Source organism: Leopardus geoffroyi, chromosome A2 (assembly GCF_018350155.1).
Source record: "Leopardus geoffroyi isolate Oge1 chromosome A2, O.geoffroyi_Oge1_pat1.0, whole genome shotgun sequence".
Classification (NCBI taxonomy): domain Eukaryota; kingdom Metazoa; phylum Chordata; class Mammalia; order Carnivora; family Felidae; genus Leopardus; species Leopardus geoffroyi.
This window is the reverse complement of record NC_059331.1, coordinates 81,292,143-81,314,453: the sequence shown is the minus strand read 5'-3', so window position 1 is coordinate 81,314,453 and position 22,311 is coordinate 81,292,143. Positions and strand designations below refer to the sequence as shown.

Sequence of the window (22,311 nt, the reverse complement as noted above, 5' to 3'; positions counted from 1 at the left end):
AGCAGATGGTAAATGCTAATGAATGAGACAAGGTAGGAATCACTGTCCAGGGCTGGTCTAAATGCATAGGCTTCATGGATGAACAGGTCCTCAACTTGCTTTAAAGGACAGAAAAAGATCCAAGTTGAATGACACATATGAATGAACAACAAAGGTGATAAGTAGGCAAGATTTGGAGAATTAGACTGGAGACTGAGAGTAAAATCTCAAGTAGTGGTCTAAGAGATCTCTATCATATTCTGTTGGCAGTGGTGTCCTAAAATAGGGGGTAATGTGTGCAAAGAAATGTTTTATGGTAATTAAACTGGCTATGGCTGATAAGATCAATTGAGGGAAGAATCAGAGTACTGTACTGAAAGAGTAAATAAAGCTTCCAGAAGCTTCCAGAAGTTCAAGAGATTCAGAGCATCTGATCTTGGGGGAGTCATTTCACAGCGCTAACACATAAGGCTCACTCACAGAGCTTGTCATCATCTTAGATCATACTGTAGTGTATAGCATGCATCACCTGCCTGAGAATCTTCTTCCACCAAAGTGAATGCACATTCATGGATGCTAAACTGAGCTCATTATAAGTGATCCTTAACCCACACAAACCAATCAAAACTAGGGTTCAGTTTATTTAACAGTAAACAGAAACTGTCAAAGGCAAAACCCAAGAATCTACTACTTTTATCCTGTAAAGACCCCAAATGCTAACTAGAAAAAGATTACTTTCCTAATTAATCCACTGAACCCTAAATAACGTTTTTCACAATTATCTTCACGTTCTGGAATCCTGAACAACTGTCATGTATGTTTATCTGGAATTAATATAAGGACTCTGGTATCAGTGCAAAGGACACATTTAGTCATTGTCTAAGGAAAAGCCATACATGAAACATCTATGTGTATGAACACAGAGTAATTCCGTTACAATTTACACAATAAAAAGAGTGATCACTTAACATGAAACCTTGGTCATTACTGGCTAAATATCAATTTAATTATTTAAATTTTGGTTCCATTTGCTTCAGAATTGCTTGTTAATATTTTAAGACTCTGTGTTACAAATAATTGTTTTGCTACTCTTCAAAAATTTATATTATTAAGGTATTTGATATATATTTTAATTTAGCTGAGTTGGAAAATTTAGGTTAAAAGAGTCGTGAGAAAACTAGATATTGTTTAACTGCATACTGTTAAACTTATTTCAAAAAATTAAAATCAGTTGTTTTAGAAAAATAGAAATAATTTTAAAGGATCTTTTTGTTAGTTATTTTGCTGTTATGAAATACATTTGGTAGTTGAATAGACCATTTGTAATTATATAATTATTGAAAATTATCTACCAAATATACATTTTTGACACTGTAATTACAGTAGTGCCAGCATATGAAACACATGTAATATTTATCACATCAAGAATAAATAAAGCAATTAAAAAAATAGTAATACCTTAATTGAACGTTAATCAATTTTCATGCTACTATGATAGGATATAATAACTAGTAGAATCTGTCTTTGGCAAGTTTCCGTGAAGGATATAATGGTATGGTTTTTAGCATAGTTTTATTATTTCAATAGGGAAGGAGCTGTTTTTTAACAACTTGTAGTAAAAGAATAATAATGCCAAATCTAAATCCAAACAAACAGGGCAGTGGTTTCTAATAGTGTTAGCCTTTGCACGCAAATCTCCTAATCCTGTCTGTCGGGTTTAAGAGAAGATTCACAGTTAGCTCTTTTCTCCCTTCCTAAATAGGCCCAAAGTCCTTTGGGTGTAGAGAAGAAGTACTGATCTTTGAATATTCTCTTCTTCATAGTCTTAGTGCTGCAACATGTTACCAAAAAAAGGGTTGTGACACACGCAAAGTAAACAGCCACAACCCAGCAGGAGGCGGCTCAACCTCCCCTAGTTCTTAGCATGATGGGGCTGTCATTTTCTGGGCAGCAGGGCCTGGAGATGCACAGAACACACACACACACACACACACACACACACACACACACACACAGGGCAACGGATGGCTCCTCGACTCCCCACTATGCTGAGGACAGCAAGACACAATTTTTGCCTCTGCCATTGTGAGCAGAACCCAATGTGTTCAAAGTTTGGAGTCAGGGTAATGCCAACCAGCAAGGTAATTTGGCCTATAGAGGATAGTTTGTGTGAAACTGGTGCATTCCTGAGCCATCTGAGCAGGAATGGGCAGGGATGGGCCTACTGAGAATTTGACTGTATACTGACCCTGTACTTAAGAATCCTGTGAAAGGAGGGGAGGTGTGCCTGAGTGGCTCAGTTGGTTAATTGTCTGACTTCGGCTCAGGTCATGATCTCATGGTTCATGGGTTCGATCCCCGCATCAAGTTCTGTGCTGATAGCTTGGAGACTGGAGCCTGTTTTGGATTCTGTGTCTCCCTCTCTCCCTGCCCCTCCCTGCTTGTGCTCTCTCTCTCTCTCTCTCAAAATGAAATAAACATCAAGAAAAAAAAAAGAATCCTGTGAAAGGCAGAGGGACAGTTTAGGGTTCTCATTCTGAGGATTCCTAAATCAGTTACAAGGCAAGTTAGAGTTTCATGTGATTTCTATTTTAGGATTGGTCACAGGGGCTCAAAATCTTAGAATGGGCCTGGTTTCCCAGATATTCTCCAAACTAAGAATTTATGCCTGAATGCATTTGGATTGGGATAGAATCCCTGGACCTCTGCTTGTTTGATACGGCATCTCTGCTTCTGGACAGGAATTCATGGCCTCCTTGGTGATGGGGTTGCTTGAACCCTCCCCTAAAATCTACCTCAATTAATTCAGCACTTACATGAATTGAGGAGATGAAAGTTGGAAAAGAACAAAATACTAGAAACCAAACACAATCAAGATGGCAAAGAATGAAAACTCAGTTACTATCCATCCTCAAGGAGTTTGAGGAAAGGAATCAGAAGGTGTGTTCAGATACATTTACTCTACTTAATAGCTATGTGTTTTGCATAAGTCCATTACCCCTCTAGGCCTCAGTTTCTCAAGCTATAGAGTAGTATCAATAATATCTATTCCCTACAGGTGTTGTTAGAAGCACAAGTAATATTGCATGTGGAAGTGTGTTTTTAAAACTTCTGTTGGTATAAAATAATCACTATTTTATTTCTGAATATATATTTTTGCCAGAAATAAGATATTATATTCCATACTCTTAGCAGTAGGTGATAGAGAAATGGAAACATATTTAAATCTATTTTTAATTGTGTTTCTCATTAGAATAGTCATTAAAATTCTTCAGATCAACTTAAAACCTTTAGTAAAATGTGAAAGAATATGACCCACAATATCATATGGTAAAAATACTGCAACATTCATTCACTTTAAGAGCAGATACAACCATCAATTAGAACTTTAAAAGTCCTCCAAATTTTGGCAGATTACCAAAAATTCTCCAAGGACAGGAAAATTTAATAATGCAAGATACTTGTTGCCACTTTTCTTACGGAAGAACTTGCATTGTATATTATCAGTATATTATGTTTAAGATCCAAGCAAAATGCACATTGAAAGTATGAAAAGAATTTCAGGAAATTGCTTTCAGTGATTTTAATACCCAGCTGTTCTTGTTCAGCATCTATTCAAACTCATGTCATTTATATGCAATAACAATAAAAATCTAAACAAGTTCAAAGGAAAGTAGAATGTCTAACTTTGTGAAATACATGAGCTCTTGAAATGATAAAAACAAGAATATTTTGGAATTCAGGAGTACTCTGAGTATACTAAAAATCTATCAGATTTTTTTTGAGCAAACGATCATAAAATTTTATTTCTTGAGTTATAGCTTTTGACTGACTTATGGTGACTATATATCAGGTAACTAAGCAGGTATTTGGGGCAAAATAAAAGTATAAGTTCTGAAGATGGCTCTAAACATTTCTATTTCTAGCCCTCATAGGGTACATTAATTATGATATTAATTATAATTATTTTTACTTTGTGTCACTATTTTAGCACTGATCAATGACATATACTTTATACTTCTAAGTACTAGAGATCCCCAATTTTTTTTTAAATTTTTTTAATGTTTATTTATTTCTGAGACAGAGAGAGAGACAGAGCATGAGCAGGGGAGGGGCAGAGAGAGAGGGAGACACATAATCTGAAACAGGCTCCAGGCTCTGAGTTGTCTGCATAGAGCCCGAAGCGGGGCTCGAACTCATGGACCACAAGATCATGACCTGAGCCGAAGTCGGACACTTAACCGACTGAGCCACCCAGGTGCCCTTAGAGAGCCCCAATTTTTAAAAATCCCTTAAATATAGTCCTTATTTGTTTGTATTTGTCAAACGAAACTATTTTCCTACTTTGCAGTTAAATGGGTTTCCTTTACTTGAAAAGCAGAACACAGTGTAGCTAAGTGACAAGAATTTGCCATTCCGAAAAGCATCAACAGGAAACATCAGTGCAAATTCCTCAATATAACAAGTCCTTGGCCACAATTCAGGATAGCATTTTTCTAAGGTTGCTGCCTATACTCTGCTGAAAATGGTAGTAACTTCACCTCTGTACTTGTAAAAGGACTTGCAATCGCCCCCACCATAGTTTAATTAGGTTTTCGTCAAAGATGAACACTGAGGCACCTCTTAATATTACCTCCCTAGGGTCTAATGGCCCCCCATGATTCTTTCAGGCATCTGTAGCGTTACAATTTATTTTTTTGACGATACTCTTTTCATTGGAATGAGTATATTGGGCATTTGGGCAATGCCAGCTTGCAGAGAGCTGGTGGCAGATGGAATGAAATCTGCCTGGTATGGCTTCCCCTCCACATGAGCAGAGAGCCATCCATTTCCTCCATTAAGGAGTTGTCACTCAGCCCACCCAGCTGGAAGACCATTTTTGATAGCCAAGCTGGCTGGTGGCAGACAATTCAGATACAAAGTGCACTTTAAAAGGAAGCTAAAACATCATTTGTAGGAAAATTGAAAATGCATGGCTTCCACCACAGCCAATTTTTTAATGACTGTAATATTTTAAGTGATTATTTTTGCCACTTCAGATTGCTCCTTCGAGAGGAGAGGTTTTTTAATTAAAATCTAGGCAATGCAAATAGATGAGATGTGAGGAGCAGAGGAAAGAGAAATAAGATGAATAAAATTAATTAAAATGGCATTGTTGGCAGAGTCATAAATTAGCCAAAGTCTGGCTGGAAATAAAATATATTGGTATAGGAGTTTCTGGATTAAAGTGAGATGTGTGACTGAGTGATTAGAAAGTGACTGACTTACAGCCTGCACATCATTGTGTTTCCTAAGCCTTTCACTGTGCTATAGCTATTATCACATAGAAATACATATTTTCTACATCCTGGTTCAATTGTCTTTAAAGGTACAGACTTTCATGCTGTATTTAAAAAATCAAAATAGGAAAAGAATGATTTCCCTCATGAGGCAAAATGAATTTCTGTCATTTTCCACACATTCAATTTCTAGGTAATTTAATGCCAGTTAAAAAACCAAAAACTTGGCCATGAACACAGTCCAGGTGCAGGAGGGCTGAAGTGCATTTTCTCTAGTCAACACAATAGATTCAACCATGGTGAGTGAATTTTAGGGAGCTTAAAGAGTATTTTTTTTCTCATTATTTTCTGGATTCGTTCAGCATTCACATTTGAACCACTTCGTACCAAGATTCATAAAGATTCGATTTATGGTATATTTTGTGACAAGTGTATAATTACTTGGCAATAGTTATGACAACTCTAAAATGGCAATAGTGACAGATTTGAATTGGAGTAATGAGAGTAAGAATAACAATGTAAAATTCCATAGGGCAGTTGTTAACCTTGTCTGTGGGGATCAACTTGAGTTTCACAGGGTCTGAGGTTTTCAGACTTGCCTTCTCAAATTAAGGCCAAGGATGCCAGGCTCAACGTGGGAGGCTGCAAGAGACTAAGGAATGAAAAGGGCTGGCTTTATAGTAAAACATACTTGGCTGCGAAAACTAAAATGGTTTGATCTTGGGGAATCCATTTGGCCTCTCTGGCTGTTTTTTCATCTGTGAAATGGGAATAATTGTGAGGATTAGATGAGATACTGTAGGTAGCATGCCTACTAAAGACTAGTGAATCTCAGGAAATCAGCAAATTGCCCCCATTTTCATTCATTCACTTAACAAACCTTACTTTAATTAATTAGTGATTAAATATGTCAGCTTCAGACCAAAACAAACAAACAACATAAAGGGTGCATCAGTCAGGGAGGCTCTTGAGATTTGTTTGAATAGTTATTTTCGGTAGAATTTATCAAAATTACTGGAGTCCGTGTTATTGCCACCCTTGTCATGGTGATTTGGCTTAATTCCATGTTTCACTAATGCTATTCCACATTAATTACTGTACAAATAGGCAGCATTGGAGGGAAATTGTGAAAAGCACACTACTTATGTTTAACCCTTCATCCCCAAAGTACTCTTATTAGCTTGACAAATTATATTCTGGCTCATTCTACAATGTCATGCATCCACCTCTTGGGGGAAACATGACAATAAGAGCAATGCAATCCAAAGTGAAGAACATCCCAGGCAAAGGGAATTTAGGTAGACAGCATGCAATTAACCAAGCTGGAATCTAGCCAGAAAGTCATAGTTAACATTCCGATTCTTAATGGAAAAAGACATGGGAACATGGACTAGCCACAAGTCTTACTGAGCTCAGGTTTATCCTCATTAGAGAGCCGGGACTCAAATCCCTCAAGTTACACACCAGATAGTTTCCAGCACAGCGACTTGCAAAGCACATTTCTGGAAAGCTTATCTGATTTCCTCCTGTTTGTCCTTGTACTCTAAAAAACTAAATCATTGAATAGATTTTTGAAAACTTTTTCTGGAGTGCTTAATTTCTGGAAGACAACTTGGGCATTATAGTAGGCAGGTATCGATCTGCCAGGGGCACATATCCCCCAAAATGCAGATTTTAAAAGTGAATTCTGCTTTAAGTGTGATCATTCCTTCTGCCATTTGTCTTAGATTTGTTTTCATTAGCCTCAAGTTGCATTAAGACTTTAAATTTTCAGACAAATTAATTTACATTTTTTCATAATTTGGACGTAATGACCTTTATTCTCCATTAACAATACAACAATTTGTGGCAAAAGTGTTAGGTGACAGCAGAATCTCAGAATGAAAGCTCCAATTCTTATTCAGGACTGGAGATTTGCCTAGCGTCCACTGGGACAATGAATTTGGCAAATGCTTAACGTACAAGAGCTATAAGAAAATTAATAGACTCTCCTGTTCTGACTTGATGCTTCTCCTTAATGGGTTGTTGATTTACCTAATGGCTCTTGTCTTCATTAGGGCCTTTGGTGTTTGTTAAACAGGAAAATTGTCATTATTATTGCATATTTATCAACAGTAGATATAGTAAAGAGGAGGCAATCTGTCTAAATGTAAGTTGTAATAGAGAAAAGATTAACGTATGGCCTTTCTAAATTCTGTATACTTAATAACTCTAAATCCCTGGCATAAATTCAAAAAAGTAAAAAGATTACTTTTTAAGAAAATTTCTTTTAAATACATGGGATCAAATCACAGCCTATTCTAAAGGACAAACCTTCAGAACAGAGTCCATGACATTTAACATTGATTTACTTCTCAACACAAGTTGACATAAATGTGGAGAAGGAGTAATCTGGAATTCTTTGCTATCCACACAATGAACTAGGGTAATAAATAGAGAAAGATTAGCAGGTTCAGGCACAGCAATCAGAGTGGGAAGATTTTTTAAAAATAAAAAATATGGGGAATAGCACCTATCTGACAGCGATCTGCATTTAATCTGTGGGTCAATTCCAGAGTTGACAGAAGCCAGTGATTTATGCCTTTGCAAGATGAGAGTAACCAGGCCAGCTGAGCAGATATAAACATTTATTAATGGTGAGTGAGCAAAACACACACCCACCCCCACCCCCACCCCCACACACACTCTCACACACACACGTACACAGATACCAAAGAGTCACAAATGATTCATGCCTTCAAAATACAAATTTTGGCTGCCATCAAAGATAAGGATAAACAAACAAAATGAAGCTCCTGCTTGACTACTATTCACCTCCATGGTATAGAGATTCATTTGGAGACTTTGCTTTCATGGGGTACTATTAAAACACGAGAAAACAGAAGGAAAAAAAAAAAAAAAACAAAACCAAAAAACTTGCTCACAGCTCTTTCCTCATCCTTTGTCCCTGGGTTCTCCTCTGAGCACTTCCTTGATGTCTGGGCCCTTCTCTTTGACAGTGAGTTTCGGAAAGGAGGCTGCAGCAGCTCCAGGCTGGTCCATCAAAAACTTACATTTAGTGTTTCTCTTTGAACGTGAAATTAAGGATGTTCTCAAAATACAGGATGTATGTTTGAGGAGCTGGAAAGAGATGACTTTGGTGGATTTGTCCAGATGTTTCAAGAGTGACTAAGGAAAATGGGAGTGCTAGCCCTCCATTTACAGACACCCTGTGTTTATCTACTATAGATTTATCAAAAAAAATTTTTTTTTACATTTATTTATTTTTGAGAAACAGAGTGAGACAAAGCATGAACGGGGGAGGAGCAGAGAGAGTAGGAGACACAGAATCTGAAGCAGGCTCCAGGCTCTGAGCAAGCAGTCAGCACAGAGCCTGATGCAGGGCTCAAACCCACGAACTGTGAGATCATGACCTGAGCTGAAGTCAGACACTCAACCGACTGAGCCACCCAGGTGCCCCTCTACTATAGATTTAAAACTTGGATGATAAGGCCTTCCTCATAGTTCTGGCACCTAAGAAGCATTCATGAAATGCCACTCCTTACTCCATCATTACTACCTAATGCCATCATCACTACCACTCCTATTATTGTTGCTACTACGATTTACCATCATAGGGTTACTATTATTATGTATTACAATCTAGTATCCATGCTAGTGTAAGTATCATTCCTGGATATGAGAGTCCTACCCAAGGTGAAATGCTGATCCTTGATACTATAGGTCTTAAATGGAAAGGGCTAAAAAATCGGTTCATTTCCCTTAAACCTTGATGGCAAAACCAAGACCACTGTTGTAGGGCTGGAGCACCAGAAGCTGCCCTAAGATTGATCGTTCCCATGCTTCAGGCATGAGGAATGTGGCACAAACACCCAAAGCCACCTGCCAGAGAGAGGCAATACCATATGATGGCGGCCGTGGTAGTGATAGTTTTTCCAGCAACTGCAGATGAACTGGTAGAGTGTCCTCTGTATCTTTTGAATAGGAACAACTGACAATTCTTGATTATGCTAGAAATCATCTGTAAAAGCTGAAAAGGGATGCAATATTCTGTAAATGAAGGCAAAATCATCTTAACCAATAATTAAGACAGGTGATTCAATACTGAGTGGGTTCAGTCAGCTTGCCTTAGGAGTCCATGATCTGCTTACTCTGGGAGATTGCTAATAAGGGTGGTGCTCTGGGGAGCTTTTTAACTTGCAGCACTGTATTTATTGGCATTTAGAGCCCCACCTACTTGGTCATGAACAAAGGGCTGCTTAGGGATTTGCGGGAAATAAAACATCATGATGGTAATTAGAAGCATAAGAATGTGGTGTGCTTTTTCTTCCACATGGGCAAGACTTCTGGAAAAACATTGGAAGATGAGTCAGGCAAGGCCATGAACATGGAAAGAGAATGGAGGAAAAATAGAGAAAGCTGTATAGGGAGAACATATTAATTCCATAACCTCTTGCAGCTTACCAATGCCGAATCAAAAAGCACAACAAATATTAGGCCAGATTTTATATTAAAAGCCAATACGGTTACACGTCTATTTCATATTAAGTACTAAAGAGCCAACAGATGGTAATGGCCTTCTACCAACCCAGGACAGATTTAAACTGGTGACCTATAATTGCAATTCTCCAGATCACATAAACTCCTTAAGTTAATTACTCTATTTGGTCTTATATCATTCTGCCCTACTTGAGATAAATAAGAACAGGCTCAGATGAAATGAATGAAATATTCCCAAAGAAACTAAAAAAAAAAAAATCTAAAGAAGACAAATATGCACTGAGAATGTGAATCATTCTCATCTTTCCTATTTGACCTGACACTCCCAAACATTACTTTCAAAATCATCAGCTAGACAGTTTACATACTCACTACTTTTATTCCCTTGTTTTATGAACCGTAGCGTTTAAAAAATCAAACCTACTATTGAAGAGCCTGGGTGGCTCAGTCAGTTAAGCGTCCGACTTTTGATTTCAGCTCAGGTCACAATCTCACAGTTCATGAGTTTGAGCCCTGCATTGGGCTCTGTGCTGACAGTGTGGAGCCTGCTTGGGATTCTCTCTCTCCCCGTCCCCCTCTCATACACTCATGCTCTCTTTCAAAATAAATAAATAAACTTAAAAAAACTATTAATAATTCCAATCACATCAATGGTACTGAAATTTAATTCCACTGGAAACCATTTATTTTGCCTGCCAAAGCTTACATATATGGGCAACACTTGTGTTCAACCTAATCATTTTAATGCATTTATTCTGATAGTACTTCAGTGACATATAAGGATGACATAATTTGTGAGGTCTATATTTTTCTATCCTATTTTTCCTCCATCCTCATTATCAGAGCCACTGGCTCAATCCTTTGCCTTCTACATATTTTCCTCTATATTCACATCCTGTGGAGCTTATTCTCAAAGTTTCAATAAAGAAGACACATATTTTTTAAACATTTTCTATGTGCCAACGACTGTTCTAAGAGTTTTATATGTATTTTCTTATTTAATCATCACAGCTTGGGGGTGAATACTATTATTATCCCTGTTTCAGATGAGGACACTGAGGAACTGAGAGGTTAAATAAGTTGCCCCCAAACACATGGCTAATAAATGGTAAAGCCAAGACTTGAACCCATATAGTTAAGCCCACTTTCTTAACAGTTGTACTGTCTCCAGTTCCATTCACAATATCTTCAGCTGCCTTCAAGTCATTATTGAATACGAAATTCATTTCGTAACTAGAATTCATACATAACTAGAATTGAATACGAATTCATATTCGTAACTAGATCTTGGTATTTTTCCAGCTTTTTATTCATTCAGTTAACATCTAACAACACAATCCATCACGTGCCAAACACTGGAGATTCAAAAATGGTTGAAATAGTCCCTGATCTTTTTTTTTTTTTTTTCAACGTTTATTTATTTTTTTTGGGACAGAGAGAGACAGAGCATGAACGGGGGAGGGGCAGAGAGAGAGGGAGACACAGAATCGGAAACAGGCTCCAGGCTCTGAGCCATCAGCCCAGAGCCCGACGCGGGGCTCGAACTCACGGACCGCGAGATCGTGACCTGGCTGAAGTCGGATGCTTAACCGACTGCGCCACCCAGGCGCCCCGAAATAGTCCCTGATCTTAAGAAGCTAACTTTCTAACCAAGGAGACAGAAACATAAATAACTGGAAAGCAATGTTATCAATTCTTTCATAGAGGTATATGTCCCATGTAACAGGATATTGAAATGGAACTAGTTTTGCATCTTGAGGACCCAAGAAAATAGGTGGCAACTACTTCACATTCTTTTTTTTTTAATGTTTATTTATTTTTGACAGAGACAGAGCATGAGCAGGGGAGGGGCATAGGGAGAGGGAAACACAGAATCCAAAGCAGGCTCCAGGCCCTGAGCTGTCAGCACAGAGCCCGACGCGGGGCCCGAACTCACAGACCGTGAGATCATGACCTGAGCTGAAGTCAGACACTCAACTGACTGAGCCACCCTAGTGGCTAGTGAAAGAGGTGGTAAAAGGGCTTAGTCACTCACTCACATTGCAGGTATACAAGCTCGAAGTTGACGTGAGTAGGAAGCTGGATAGCAGAGAGAGGATTTCTTTAGAGAGGGTTGGAGGTAAACTGCGGGTCCCATCCATGACTGTATCAGGGGAGGAGGGTACCTTCTTCTTTCCTCAAACGTGGGGCATTGGACCTTGAGGAAAGCACTTGGACAGTATACTGTATGGGCTTGGACTAGTGCCTGGAGCTGCCTGGAAGATGGCTGGGGAAGAGGGCTGTGCTTAGAAATAATAACTCTCCTCCCAATCACTGATCCAAGGCAAGTATTTACTATAGAGTATGCTTGGGCCCATGGACACAAGATCTTAGTTTTTCTAAGATCCTCCCCCAAATGGCTCCCTGGAGAGGTGACAGTAGAAAGAGGTTGTAGTCATTAGCCAGAGGCCCAGTGGCTGAAAATGCACGCAGACATGAGACATGGATTGAAGAAAGGCAGGTGAGAGATTCCCTAGCATTAGTGAGGAGTGGGGAGATATCCAAAGAGCCCAAAGGTAGACTGACGAGAGAGCCATCTTTGATTTCTTGCTAGGCCAAGAAAGCAGTTGATTCCAGCTTCTAACAATATCTGCCTCTTGCCTCTTCTCCTTCCTGCAGACCCAGTCCTGGAGGGTTCAGAGGCCGAAACTCATGAGGGTGGTGAGGAAGGAGAAGGAGCTGATCACCGCCTCCATCCCCCTTGCAGCAGACCTAAGCTGGAGGAAGGGAAAAGCTACAGATGAAGCTTGGAGCTTAGATTACAATAGTAAACTGATCATATCTGTAATTGAACTGAGACTGCTTTGGAGACTAAAGTGATTGGATGACTTATTTGGTCTATCAGCAGTCTTGGAACCCACAAAGAGGGCAGAGATAAAGAAGCTGTCAGACTGAATCTGAATGGTCACTGGGGGACACAGAGGTACTTGTTTTCCAAAGCCAGCCTCCAACCCCACCTCCTGCTTGTTCAATCTAATAGTTACACAAACACAGAGAGGAGGGAGACATTAACTATGCAAAAGTTCACACAGACAATGACACTGGAACTGGGTCCTTAAGGATGCTGGGAATTACTAGGCAGAGAAAAAAAAAAAAAAAACAGTGGAAAAGCAGGTTTGAAGTGTGGGAGCATAAAATGCAGTACTGTATGAGGCTGGAGCACAGAGGAGCAGGAGACAAGGATGAGAAGTTAGGCCGGACCTAGATCAGAAAGGGCCTTGAATTAACACGCTAGGGAGCATCCTCTAGGTCCAAACACGAGGCCATCAAAGGATGGGGGGAGCATCGTCATGGAATTTCTATGAAAGAATGATGCAGGAATTTTTGTCAGTGGCATCCATTTGTATGACCCTTGTCTCTTAACACCTTTGTCACAGGCAGGCCGCTGCCGTGAGACTGTCGATTTTTCTTTCGTGAGCATGCCACCATTCTTATGCTATTTCACCTCCCATACAGATTACTGCAAATGCCTCGTGCTTCCATAAGGAAGACATTTTAATACTCCCATTCCCTAAGTTCACTCTAGGTCAGCAGTCAATACCTGTGATGGACCAGTAGCCAGGACTATGAACATGAAATCAACTGTTACAGTGCGGAAGAGAAGAGGCCAGTGCTTGGGCTGAATTTACCAAATTCTAATGTATAAAAATCAGTCATCTGGAGAAAGGAACATGCACTACAAATGGAATAAAGCTGGAGTAAGATCAAGAAATAGGATAAGAATCTTTTAACCTATAGTCAGAGAGTGATAGAGAAGAAAATGGGCAGATAATTTAACTAATGGATGTGGAGAAGAAACCTGGTACAAACAGAATCACGCCACTTCATATTTATGACCCGTAAGAGCAAAGCTATGTGGTGACTGAAATCAAGATTAAGTAAGATTCCTATATTTGAATCCTGGCTCTCCCATGGGTGAGAAGGATATTTTGGACACGTTACTCAACACTTCTATGTCCACTTTCCACGTCTGTAAAATGGAGCTAATATAGCACCTGCTCTACACGTTTATAAAGATAAAATTATATGAGAGGATATATATATATACATGGACATTTTTTCCTTAACTAAATCTATTTTGTAATTAAGTATACTTTCTCAATTGCTGTTAGGCTCACTCTTTAATTTAGTTAAGATGTAAACATCTTGGAAACTTTTACTGAACACAGAAGAGATAATATGTAAATAGAGCAAGCAAACAAACATAATCCTCAAAACTTAAAGTCCAAAGTAAAGCAATGTTTACAACTTGCCCTGGTTCAACAGGAACATGGAGATATGCTTATGCTTTTTAAGTGGTTGTATTCAGTTTTCATTTCAGAGGCCACTAAGTAAAGGAGCAATATTTAAATTTTTTTAAATGTCTATTTATTTTTGAGAGAGAGAGAGAGAGAGTGCAAGCAGTGGAGAGGCAGAGAGAGAGAAAGAGAGAGAGAGAGACAGAATCCAAAGCAGGCTCCAGGCTCTGACCTGTCAGCACAGAGCCTGACACGGGGCTTGAACCCACAAACCATGAGATCATGACCTGAGCTGAAGTCAGATGCTTAACTGACTGAGCTATCCAGGCGCCCCAAGGAGCCGTATTTAATGAAGAAATTTCATACAGTTTATATAAAATTTTTATGTCTAGAACTTCACATCACCCAGCAAAAGCATTTTTTTTCATGCTCAGATGTTTGAGCCAGAAAGCAAAAGCATAGACATGCAGATTATTTAAAATGACAATTCTTAGTTTTAAAAAGAGTTTTCAGAAAGAAACATCAGAGAAAAATTTCCACCTGATAGCCAAGTCAAAGAGCATGATACATATCATTACTACAGTGTTTTTTTTCGTAGGTCACTGGTCAAGTCTCAAATGTGTGAATGGTTAAGTTTGGGAGTAGGATGATGGACCACAAAGCAAAACCATAACCCACACAAACTTGTAATATAATTGAACATCACTACTGAAGCAAAACCACATTTCATGCATTTTTATCATGGGTGGGATACAATACAAACGATTAAGAAACTGAATGGTTTCTTATGAATGAATTAGATTAGTATAACAGCTTATAAAACAAGGCATAAAAATTGCATTTCTACAGTAAAGGCTACTGAGTCGTAGTGATAAATGATCATCATGGGAAAAGGATGTGAATCCCAGGACCTTAGGTCTCCATGTGTTTCCTGGGTTTTCGTGTCTTCTTGCCAATGTTGAACAACGTCAACAGAAATCCTTCTTTTTTTAAAATTTTTTTTTCAACGTTTATTTATATTTTTGGGACAGAGAGAGACAGAGCATGAATGGGGGAGGGGCAGAGAGAGAGGGAGGCACAGAATCGGAAACAGGCTCCAGGCTCTGAGCCATCAGCCCAGAGCCCGACGCGGGGCTCGAACTCACGGACCGCGAGATCGTGACCTGGCTGAAGTCGGACGCTTAACCGACTGTGCCACCCAGGCGCCCCCAGAAATCCTTCTTAATCAAGTGGTAGTGGGATATGACATGGGATATCTTTACAAAGGTTCTTTTCTACATCCACATGAAAGGAATCCATGGACTCTTTGTAAAGGGACCAAAGTTTTAGAGTCTTTGTCAGAAGGAATTTCCACACAGTTTACTGGGTGTTTTCCCACACTGAGCAAGGAGGATGTCTGTTCCTAATGTCAGTCAATTGTGTGGCTTCACCAACTGAAAGTAAAATGCCTAGCGTTTGATCTGTTAAGCAAGAAGTTATTGTGTCAGGGGACTTCCTGTGTTGAAGGATTTCTAAATAGTTTTGAATCTTTTTTCTAGAATTTGAAAAAGGAGGTGTGCAACTTAGATGTTTATATTCTACTTGCTTTTACTCCTGTGATCTCACCTCCTCCCACAGCACAAGATTTTTTTGTGCCAGTGAGTCACATTTAAAAAAATTCTCTAAGCTTTATTTGCATTTTATTTTAATATATTGGAAACTTGAGAGGGTCCAGTCAGGGGTCTAATGGCATTCTTGATAATCACCTAGGCACAAGTTTTTGTTCCACATACCCTGGGCAGGCAAGCCCATGACTTCAATTTCTATTCAAAAGGCTGATAATTGCCAAACTTCCTCTGAGTTCCTGATAGCTTTACCTAAACTCTCAACTAATATTTCTTCTTGCCTGTCCTCAGGGTTATCAAGATCAACATGTCCACAATGTACAGCAGACTGACTATAGTTAATAATACCGTGTTGCATAGTTGAAAGTTGCTAAGAGAATAGATCTTAAAAGTTCTCATTACAAGAAGGAAATTTTGTAACTATGTGAGCTGATGGATGTTAACAAACCTTATTATGATGATCACTTTGCAAAATATGCAAATATTAACTCATTTAAATTTTTTTTCAACGTTTATTTATTTTTGGGACAGAGAGAGACAGAGCATGAACGGGGGAGGGGCAGAGAGAGAGGGAGACACAGAATCGGAAACAGCTGCAAATATTAACTCATTATATTGCACACCTGAAACTGCCATATTATATATCAAATATATCTCAATTAAAAAAGAAGATCAACATTCCATAGTGAATTCAACTTCTGTGAGCCTGCTTCTCCTTCTCTGTTTCTTGTTTCCATGAATGGCACCGCCATCCGCCCAGCTGCCCAAATCTTGTCCTCGACACCTGCTATTCCCTCATCATCTCAATCGGTCCCCAATCTTCTCCATTCTCTCTCCTAAAAATCTCTGAAATCCATCCACATTCTCCCCTAAGTCTGGCCAACATGACCTCCCACTGGACTTCTGTTACAAGCTTCCTACGTGGTCTCCCTACATGTACATTTTCCCATCCATTCCATCCTCCATCCTCAAAAGTATATTTTAAAAAATCAAATCAAAAGGTATATATTAAAAAAAAAGCAATTCAGTGACTCCCTAACACATCCAATATAAAGTTCAAACTCTATAGCAGCTTGCAAGACTTTCAAGGTTTTGTCACTGGCCACGTCTCCAGACTCAACTAATCCAAGTCTCAACTCAAAATGTTAGACAACTATTTTGAACATTGTCTAAGACTTTTGCTTTGTGCTCTCACTGTCCAGTTTTTATGTATGAGATTTCTGTTTTTAGAAACACTATTCCTCCCACCTGGCCAAATCCAAATTACCTTTCGGCCTCTGCTTAGATTCCCTATCTGGAATGCTTTCCTAATTGCTTGAGTCTGGGTTTGGTATTGTATATTGTACTTCCAGGGCACTCCAACATTCCCAGCAAATCATGGTAATTATGTTGTTTTATATGTGTATGTTGACATATCTAACTACCTCCACTAAGTTGACAACCACGTGAAGGGAAGAAACATATCTGCCTTTCTGTGGTTATATTCTCTAGGCTCAGCCAAGGACATGGCACAGTGAGTCCTCAAAGATACTTATTAAATGGATGAGTAAGTGAATGTTTTTGTACCAATGACTCCCCATCCTTAAAAGAGAAGGTAACATAAATAAGAATATTACCTATTCCTTTACCAATGGATTTGGTAAGAATAGTTATCTTTGATTTGATTTATTAATAAGCTTTAGGTCTCAGAGGGGAGGAGAAGAAACAAAAAAGAGTTCAAACCTTAACTGTAGCTCCTGGGAAAAAAAGCCAGTTGCCGGTGTCTACTGGATCAAGACTGTCTTCTAAAATGACTTGTCTGTGGGCTGAGTTGATGATCAGGATGTTATCTAAGGCCCAGCAGGCTTCATACACCTCGCCTACATGCAGACTTTCCTGCTTCCACTGAAACTGGACGTTCTCCCCTTTGGCGTCTTCAGGAAGGTAGAGGATATGGATGATTGTGCTGATGTTGGAAGGGGCTCTGGAACAGATGGTGAGATGGGAATTGGTGCCATACAATAGAGTGCCATATAACAAATGAAACATCAAGTTCAACAGTATCCATTTTTTTCTTTCTTATAGATCAATTTTTTAAATTAAGATTGTAGTTTCATTATCTCAACATTATATATATTATAGATTAAATACTCATTATTCCCACAGCCCTTAAATCTTTTGGGATACGCTGATGATTAAGATGTCCATATTAAGTGATGACAGTTTTAACATCAAATGTCTTCAAGAGCTTTACTTTCTTTAAATTTTATTTTGAGTTAGTTAACATACAGTGCAAGGTTGGTTTCAGGAGAGTTCAGAGATTCATCACTCACAGACAGCACCCAGTGCTCATCACAAGTGCTCTGCTGATACCCATCCCCCACCCACTGCCCTCCATCAACCCTTAGTTTGTTCTCTATCATGAAGAGTCTCTCGTGGTTTGTTTCTCTTCTCTTCTCTTTTTTCCCCCTCCCTCCCATATGTTCATCTGTTTTGTTTCTTAAATTCCACATACACGTGAAGTCATATGGTATTCGTCTTTCTCTGATTGACTTATTTTGCTTAGCATAATACATTCTAGCATAGCCAAACTATGGAGAGCTTTAATTTAAAAAAAATTATTTTTAATTTACATCCAAATTAGTTAGCATATTGTGCAACAATGATTTCAGGAGTAGATTCCCTAATGTCCTCTACCCATTTAGCCCATCCCCCTCCCACAACCCCTCCAGTAACCCTCTGTTTGTTCTCCATATTTAAGAGTCTCTTCTGTTTTGTCCCCTTCCCTGTTTTTATATTATTTTTGCTTCCCTTCCCTTATGTTGGAGAGCTTTACTTTTAACAAAAGGCAGACACTGAGTGCATTCAAGTAAGCCAGTAAAAGAATAATGGAAGAGAAAATGGCACACGCTTCTATGGTGCCTACAAAAAAAAGTGTTCCCAGCAGTTTTTTTCATGTGGTAGACACTAAATGTTCAATAATTCAAATAATCTCACAGTTTATTTTATTTGATACTACAAAAATGAGAAAAAACAATAAAAGTATTTTCTTAATTTTGATTCTTACCTTGAAATTTTCTATTAATCAGAGACCACTGTATGTTGTTTTATAAGTCTTTGCGTGGTATTATTTTATATCTAATAATCATATACATTTTTATTTGTTTTGTCTATATGAATGTGAGATTTTCCATGAAAACTAATTGCTCTATAATTCTTCACAACGTCATGCAGATCAGTCTTTAAAAGCTTGATATAATTTAACATGATTTTTACCATATATCTGTTAGAATCCAGGCCCTTCTGCTATATGATAAAAGTACTTTTATTAAACATTTTATTCTACCAAAGTAGAAACCTGCTATAGTAAAAATGATTGCTTTTAGCTAAGATTAAAAGTGGTATTAAAATGCAAACTAGTGGTACCCTGGGCTTACTGTAAATTAGTTTTGAAAGGACTATAGAAAGGACGTATTTTTCACTTACCATTGAATTACATATATATCCAAAGAATTGTCAGTGTAGGTTATAGATGGTGTACCTTATCTTTGGGGGTAACCAATTGCCTTTTTAAAAAAATATTTCATAATGACTATGTTTTTTGCTTCAGAAAGAACTTAAACCAATGAAAATAGTATATTTTAGTTCTAGGAAGTGATTGAAAACATGTTTACTCTGATCACTAAATGGTACGGAAAATTTGCTTTAATGAGAATGACAGCTTACAGCATGGTCTAAAATTCAAAGTCTTGTTTAGTGAAAAACAGCTGAATGTGATCTTCATATATTATAATTAAATGTATACATTCATTATTTGTCATATCAAAAATATGTAGCCCTCTTCCAAAAAGAAATATCTCTGACAATTTACCTAAACTATGATATATAACTATTGGGTAGATAAAAAAAGGAGGTATGGATACAATTTTCAATATTTATGCTGCCTTGCTTAAAGTCATTTATATAAGTATTTAATATGAATTCATTTTAATAACAACTACTAGAAATTAGAAAGAATAGCAAAATGCTGTTATAATATTGGCACAGCATGTCAGAGCTTGGCTTGTGCAGGTACTTATAGATTATATGTTATCCTGCCACAGAGAGAGACAGTTTCTTAAAATGCCTAAGTTAGAATCACTTATCTCAGTTTCTGGTTGAAGTAGACCTTGGACATATGACAATTTATAAATCTGAAATACTGCTGGAAACTTTGGGAAGATTAGTTTAGTTTTAAGCACTAAGGACCTAATATTTACAATTCCTCCCTAATAAATCAGAATTGTTCCAACATAGAAATATGGTAAGAAAACTAGCATGTAAAAAACCTGTACAAGACTGATGGAAAATGTTCTACTTCAGTTGTACTAAGTTAAGAACTAAATCAATCAGGATAACTACTTTATAAAAGTTCAAGGTAGTTTTTTCCTTTAAATATCTTACTAGACCTAAAATTAAGCATACATTTTGAATGCTGTTTTATGATTCAAGCTCTGCAGAAGTTGTAAGTATCATTTGAGTTTTGCTAACTTAACATTTTTTCAACTCGAGCGAGCTGCTTCTTAAGCATCCTACCTCATTTTCTTATTGAGGGATTTTTTTTTTAATGAAAAAAATGTAATAAAATGACCACCAGTTACATCACAATTATGTTAATAGAATTTTAGAACTGGCCTTTGGGAAGCTGGAAGGGAAACGACAGAACTAAACATTCAACGCAAAAGCCTCAGTGGCTATTAACTCATTACCATCACACACTGGGAGAAATTTAGGTGGTAATCTCATATGGTCCTAGGTCTCCAAACCAGCCACTAGCCAAGCCACCTAGAGAGCTGGGTAATGTTACTTTGTGGAGGGTTCCATCATAAATGTTATTCTCCCAAATGTGCTTTAACCAAAAATAGTTTGTTATAGCTTCTACTAACCGTGGGAGATTCTGAATGGAAAATGACACTTTTAACAATACTTCTTCAAATAGGGCAGATAATAATATGTGCAGGCATGTAATTCAACATAATTAACAACCAGACTACTTTTAAACATGAAACATAAATTCGATGGTAGAATGAAGGCAAACAGGGAAGTAGAAATCCACCTACATCAGAATTTATGAAACTACTTTAAATGATAACAAACCTAATTTTCTCAAGCTGAATCCAGTCTGCGGTATTATTCTTGGCATATGACACGATGATGCTGGGGTCTGAGTAACTAAAGCGACATGAACCTGAACCTGTAAATAGCAATAACAGTAAGTTTCAAAGTTAAAAAAACAGTGTAATTGCATACCATCCTTCCTGATAAATGTGAGATAACTTTGTAACCATTTAAATATTTATTTAATTGCTTCCCCATTCTTCCAATTATGCTGAAATTTCTTGTGATCGGTTCTGATAAATACTATTTGATAAATAACTTTAGGAATCAGGAAAAAGGCAAACAAATTTTTCAGATTTCCTTATGGATACACAAAATTCTAAACTAAGTTACAAAATAAATACTTAGCTCTATGCCAAAAATATCTAAATATTATAGAATGATTAATAATGCCATCGTGGTTCTTGCAAGTTAATATCAATTAATAGTGATTTCATTAATTGGTATATAAGTCATTAAATTGCACGAGGACTAAACACCATTCTTCTTCAGTGTGGGTCTTACTTAAATGATTAGACAGCATATAAGAAACTAAAATCCTGTAAAAATTCAAGTACTAAATGGATGAGAACTGTTAGATATGACTGATACTATTCTACTATAGCCCAACATTAAAGATTTTAAAAGAGAGATGTTATGTCCCATAGCGAACACTTATTTCTCACTATGATTTTCCATATTGGAAATGTGACCAAAGAAAGTTTTTAAAACTCTGACAAGGATTTGTTTCTACACATTCAATGAATTCATATAATAACACATAGCATAAGTTAGAATTTCAAAGATCTTCTCAGAATACCCGAAACAGCCATGAAAACATATGCCAGAAGTTTCTTGTAACCGAATAGCAGGATTTTTTTCATACCATATTAAAAACAAATGAACCAACAGAAAAAGAAATAGTTCAATTTATGTTTCAGTTTTACCCATCTGCTAGAGGAGCCTCAGTTTCAGCAAATGGCATCTGTGGACGGTTTTTACAGTTGTAGTTCTCAGGAGTTCCAAGCTTTAATAGACTCATTTATTTTATTTCAGTGGTGTTTAGTACAACATCAGTTAGTCTGCAATCGCCAAAGCTGGCAATGTGCTAAAAGGCCAAACGGCAGTTTTCCTTTCTCACGGCCAAAATGTGGGTGCAAGAAAGGGTATTCAGAGGACAGCTACCCGGCAACCCTAAGCTCAAACAGAAGCCCACCTTATGCGCTTCTCATCACTCCTAAATCTTACCTTTCATAAACAGCTGCTTAAAGTAAATATCAAGCTGTGAGCCTGGAATTGGAAGCGGCCAGGATTATGTGGGACAAACTTCCATACAAACAAGAATAGGGACTGGCAGAAAATCTGTTTATTTCAAAACAAAGTTCAAATCAGCCTAAAGAATTTAAATGGTATTTATGTGCCTCCTTCATGTTGTATACACCATAAGCTCTTAAGAGCAAATGTGTCAGAGGTGCATCCCTGAAAAAGGAATGGGTAGAACAAATGATAACCAAAAATGTGCCTTACAGGAGGCAATTCCTTGCAAATTGTTTACAA

At 37.8% G+C, this 22,311-nt stretch overlaps 1 protein-coding gene across 3 annotated transcripts in view; it reads right to left on the bottom strand.

Annotated features, from left to right (window-relative positions):
• Window positions 1-22,311, bottom strand: part of RELN (reelin) — a 531,804-nt gene that overhangs the window by 212,361 nt on the left and 297,132 nt on the right. For all 3 annotated transcript variants that reach the window (XM_045494541.1, XM_045494542.1, XM_045494543.1), the window contains exons 9-10: window positions 20,755-20,851; window positions 17,362-17,602 (exon numbers count right to left, since the gene is read on the bottom strand). In XM_045494541.1, the coding sequence (XP_045350497.1) occupies window positions 17,362-17,602; window positions 20,755-20,851 (338 nt within the window). The remainder of the gene's footprint in view (window positions 1-17,361; window positions 17,603-20,754; window positions 20,852-22,311) is intronic.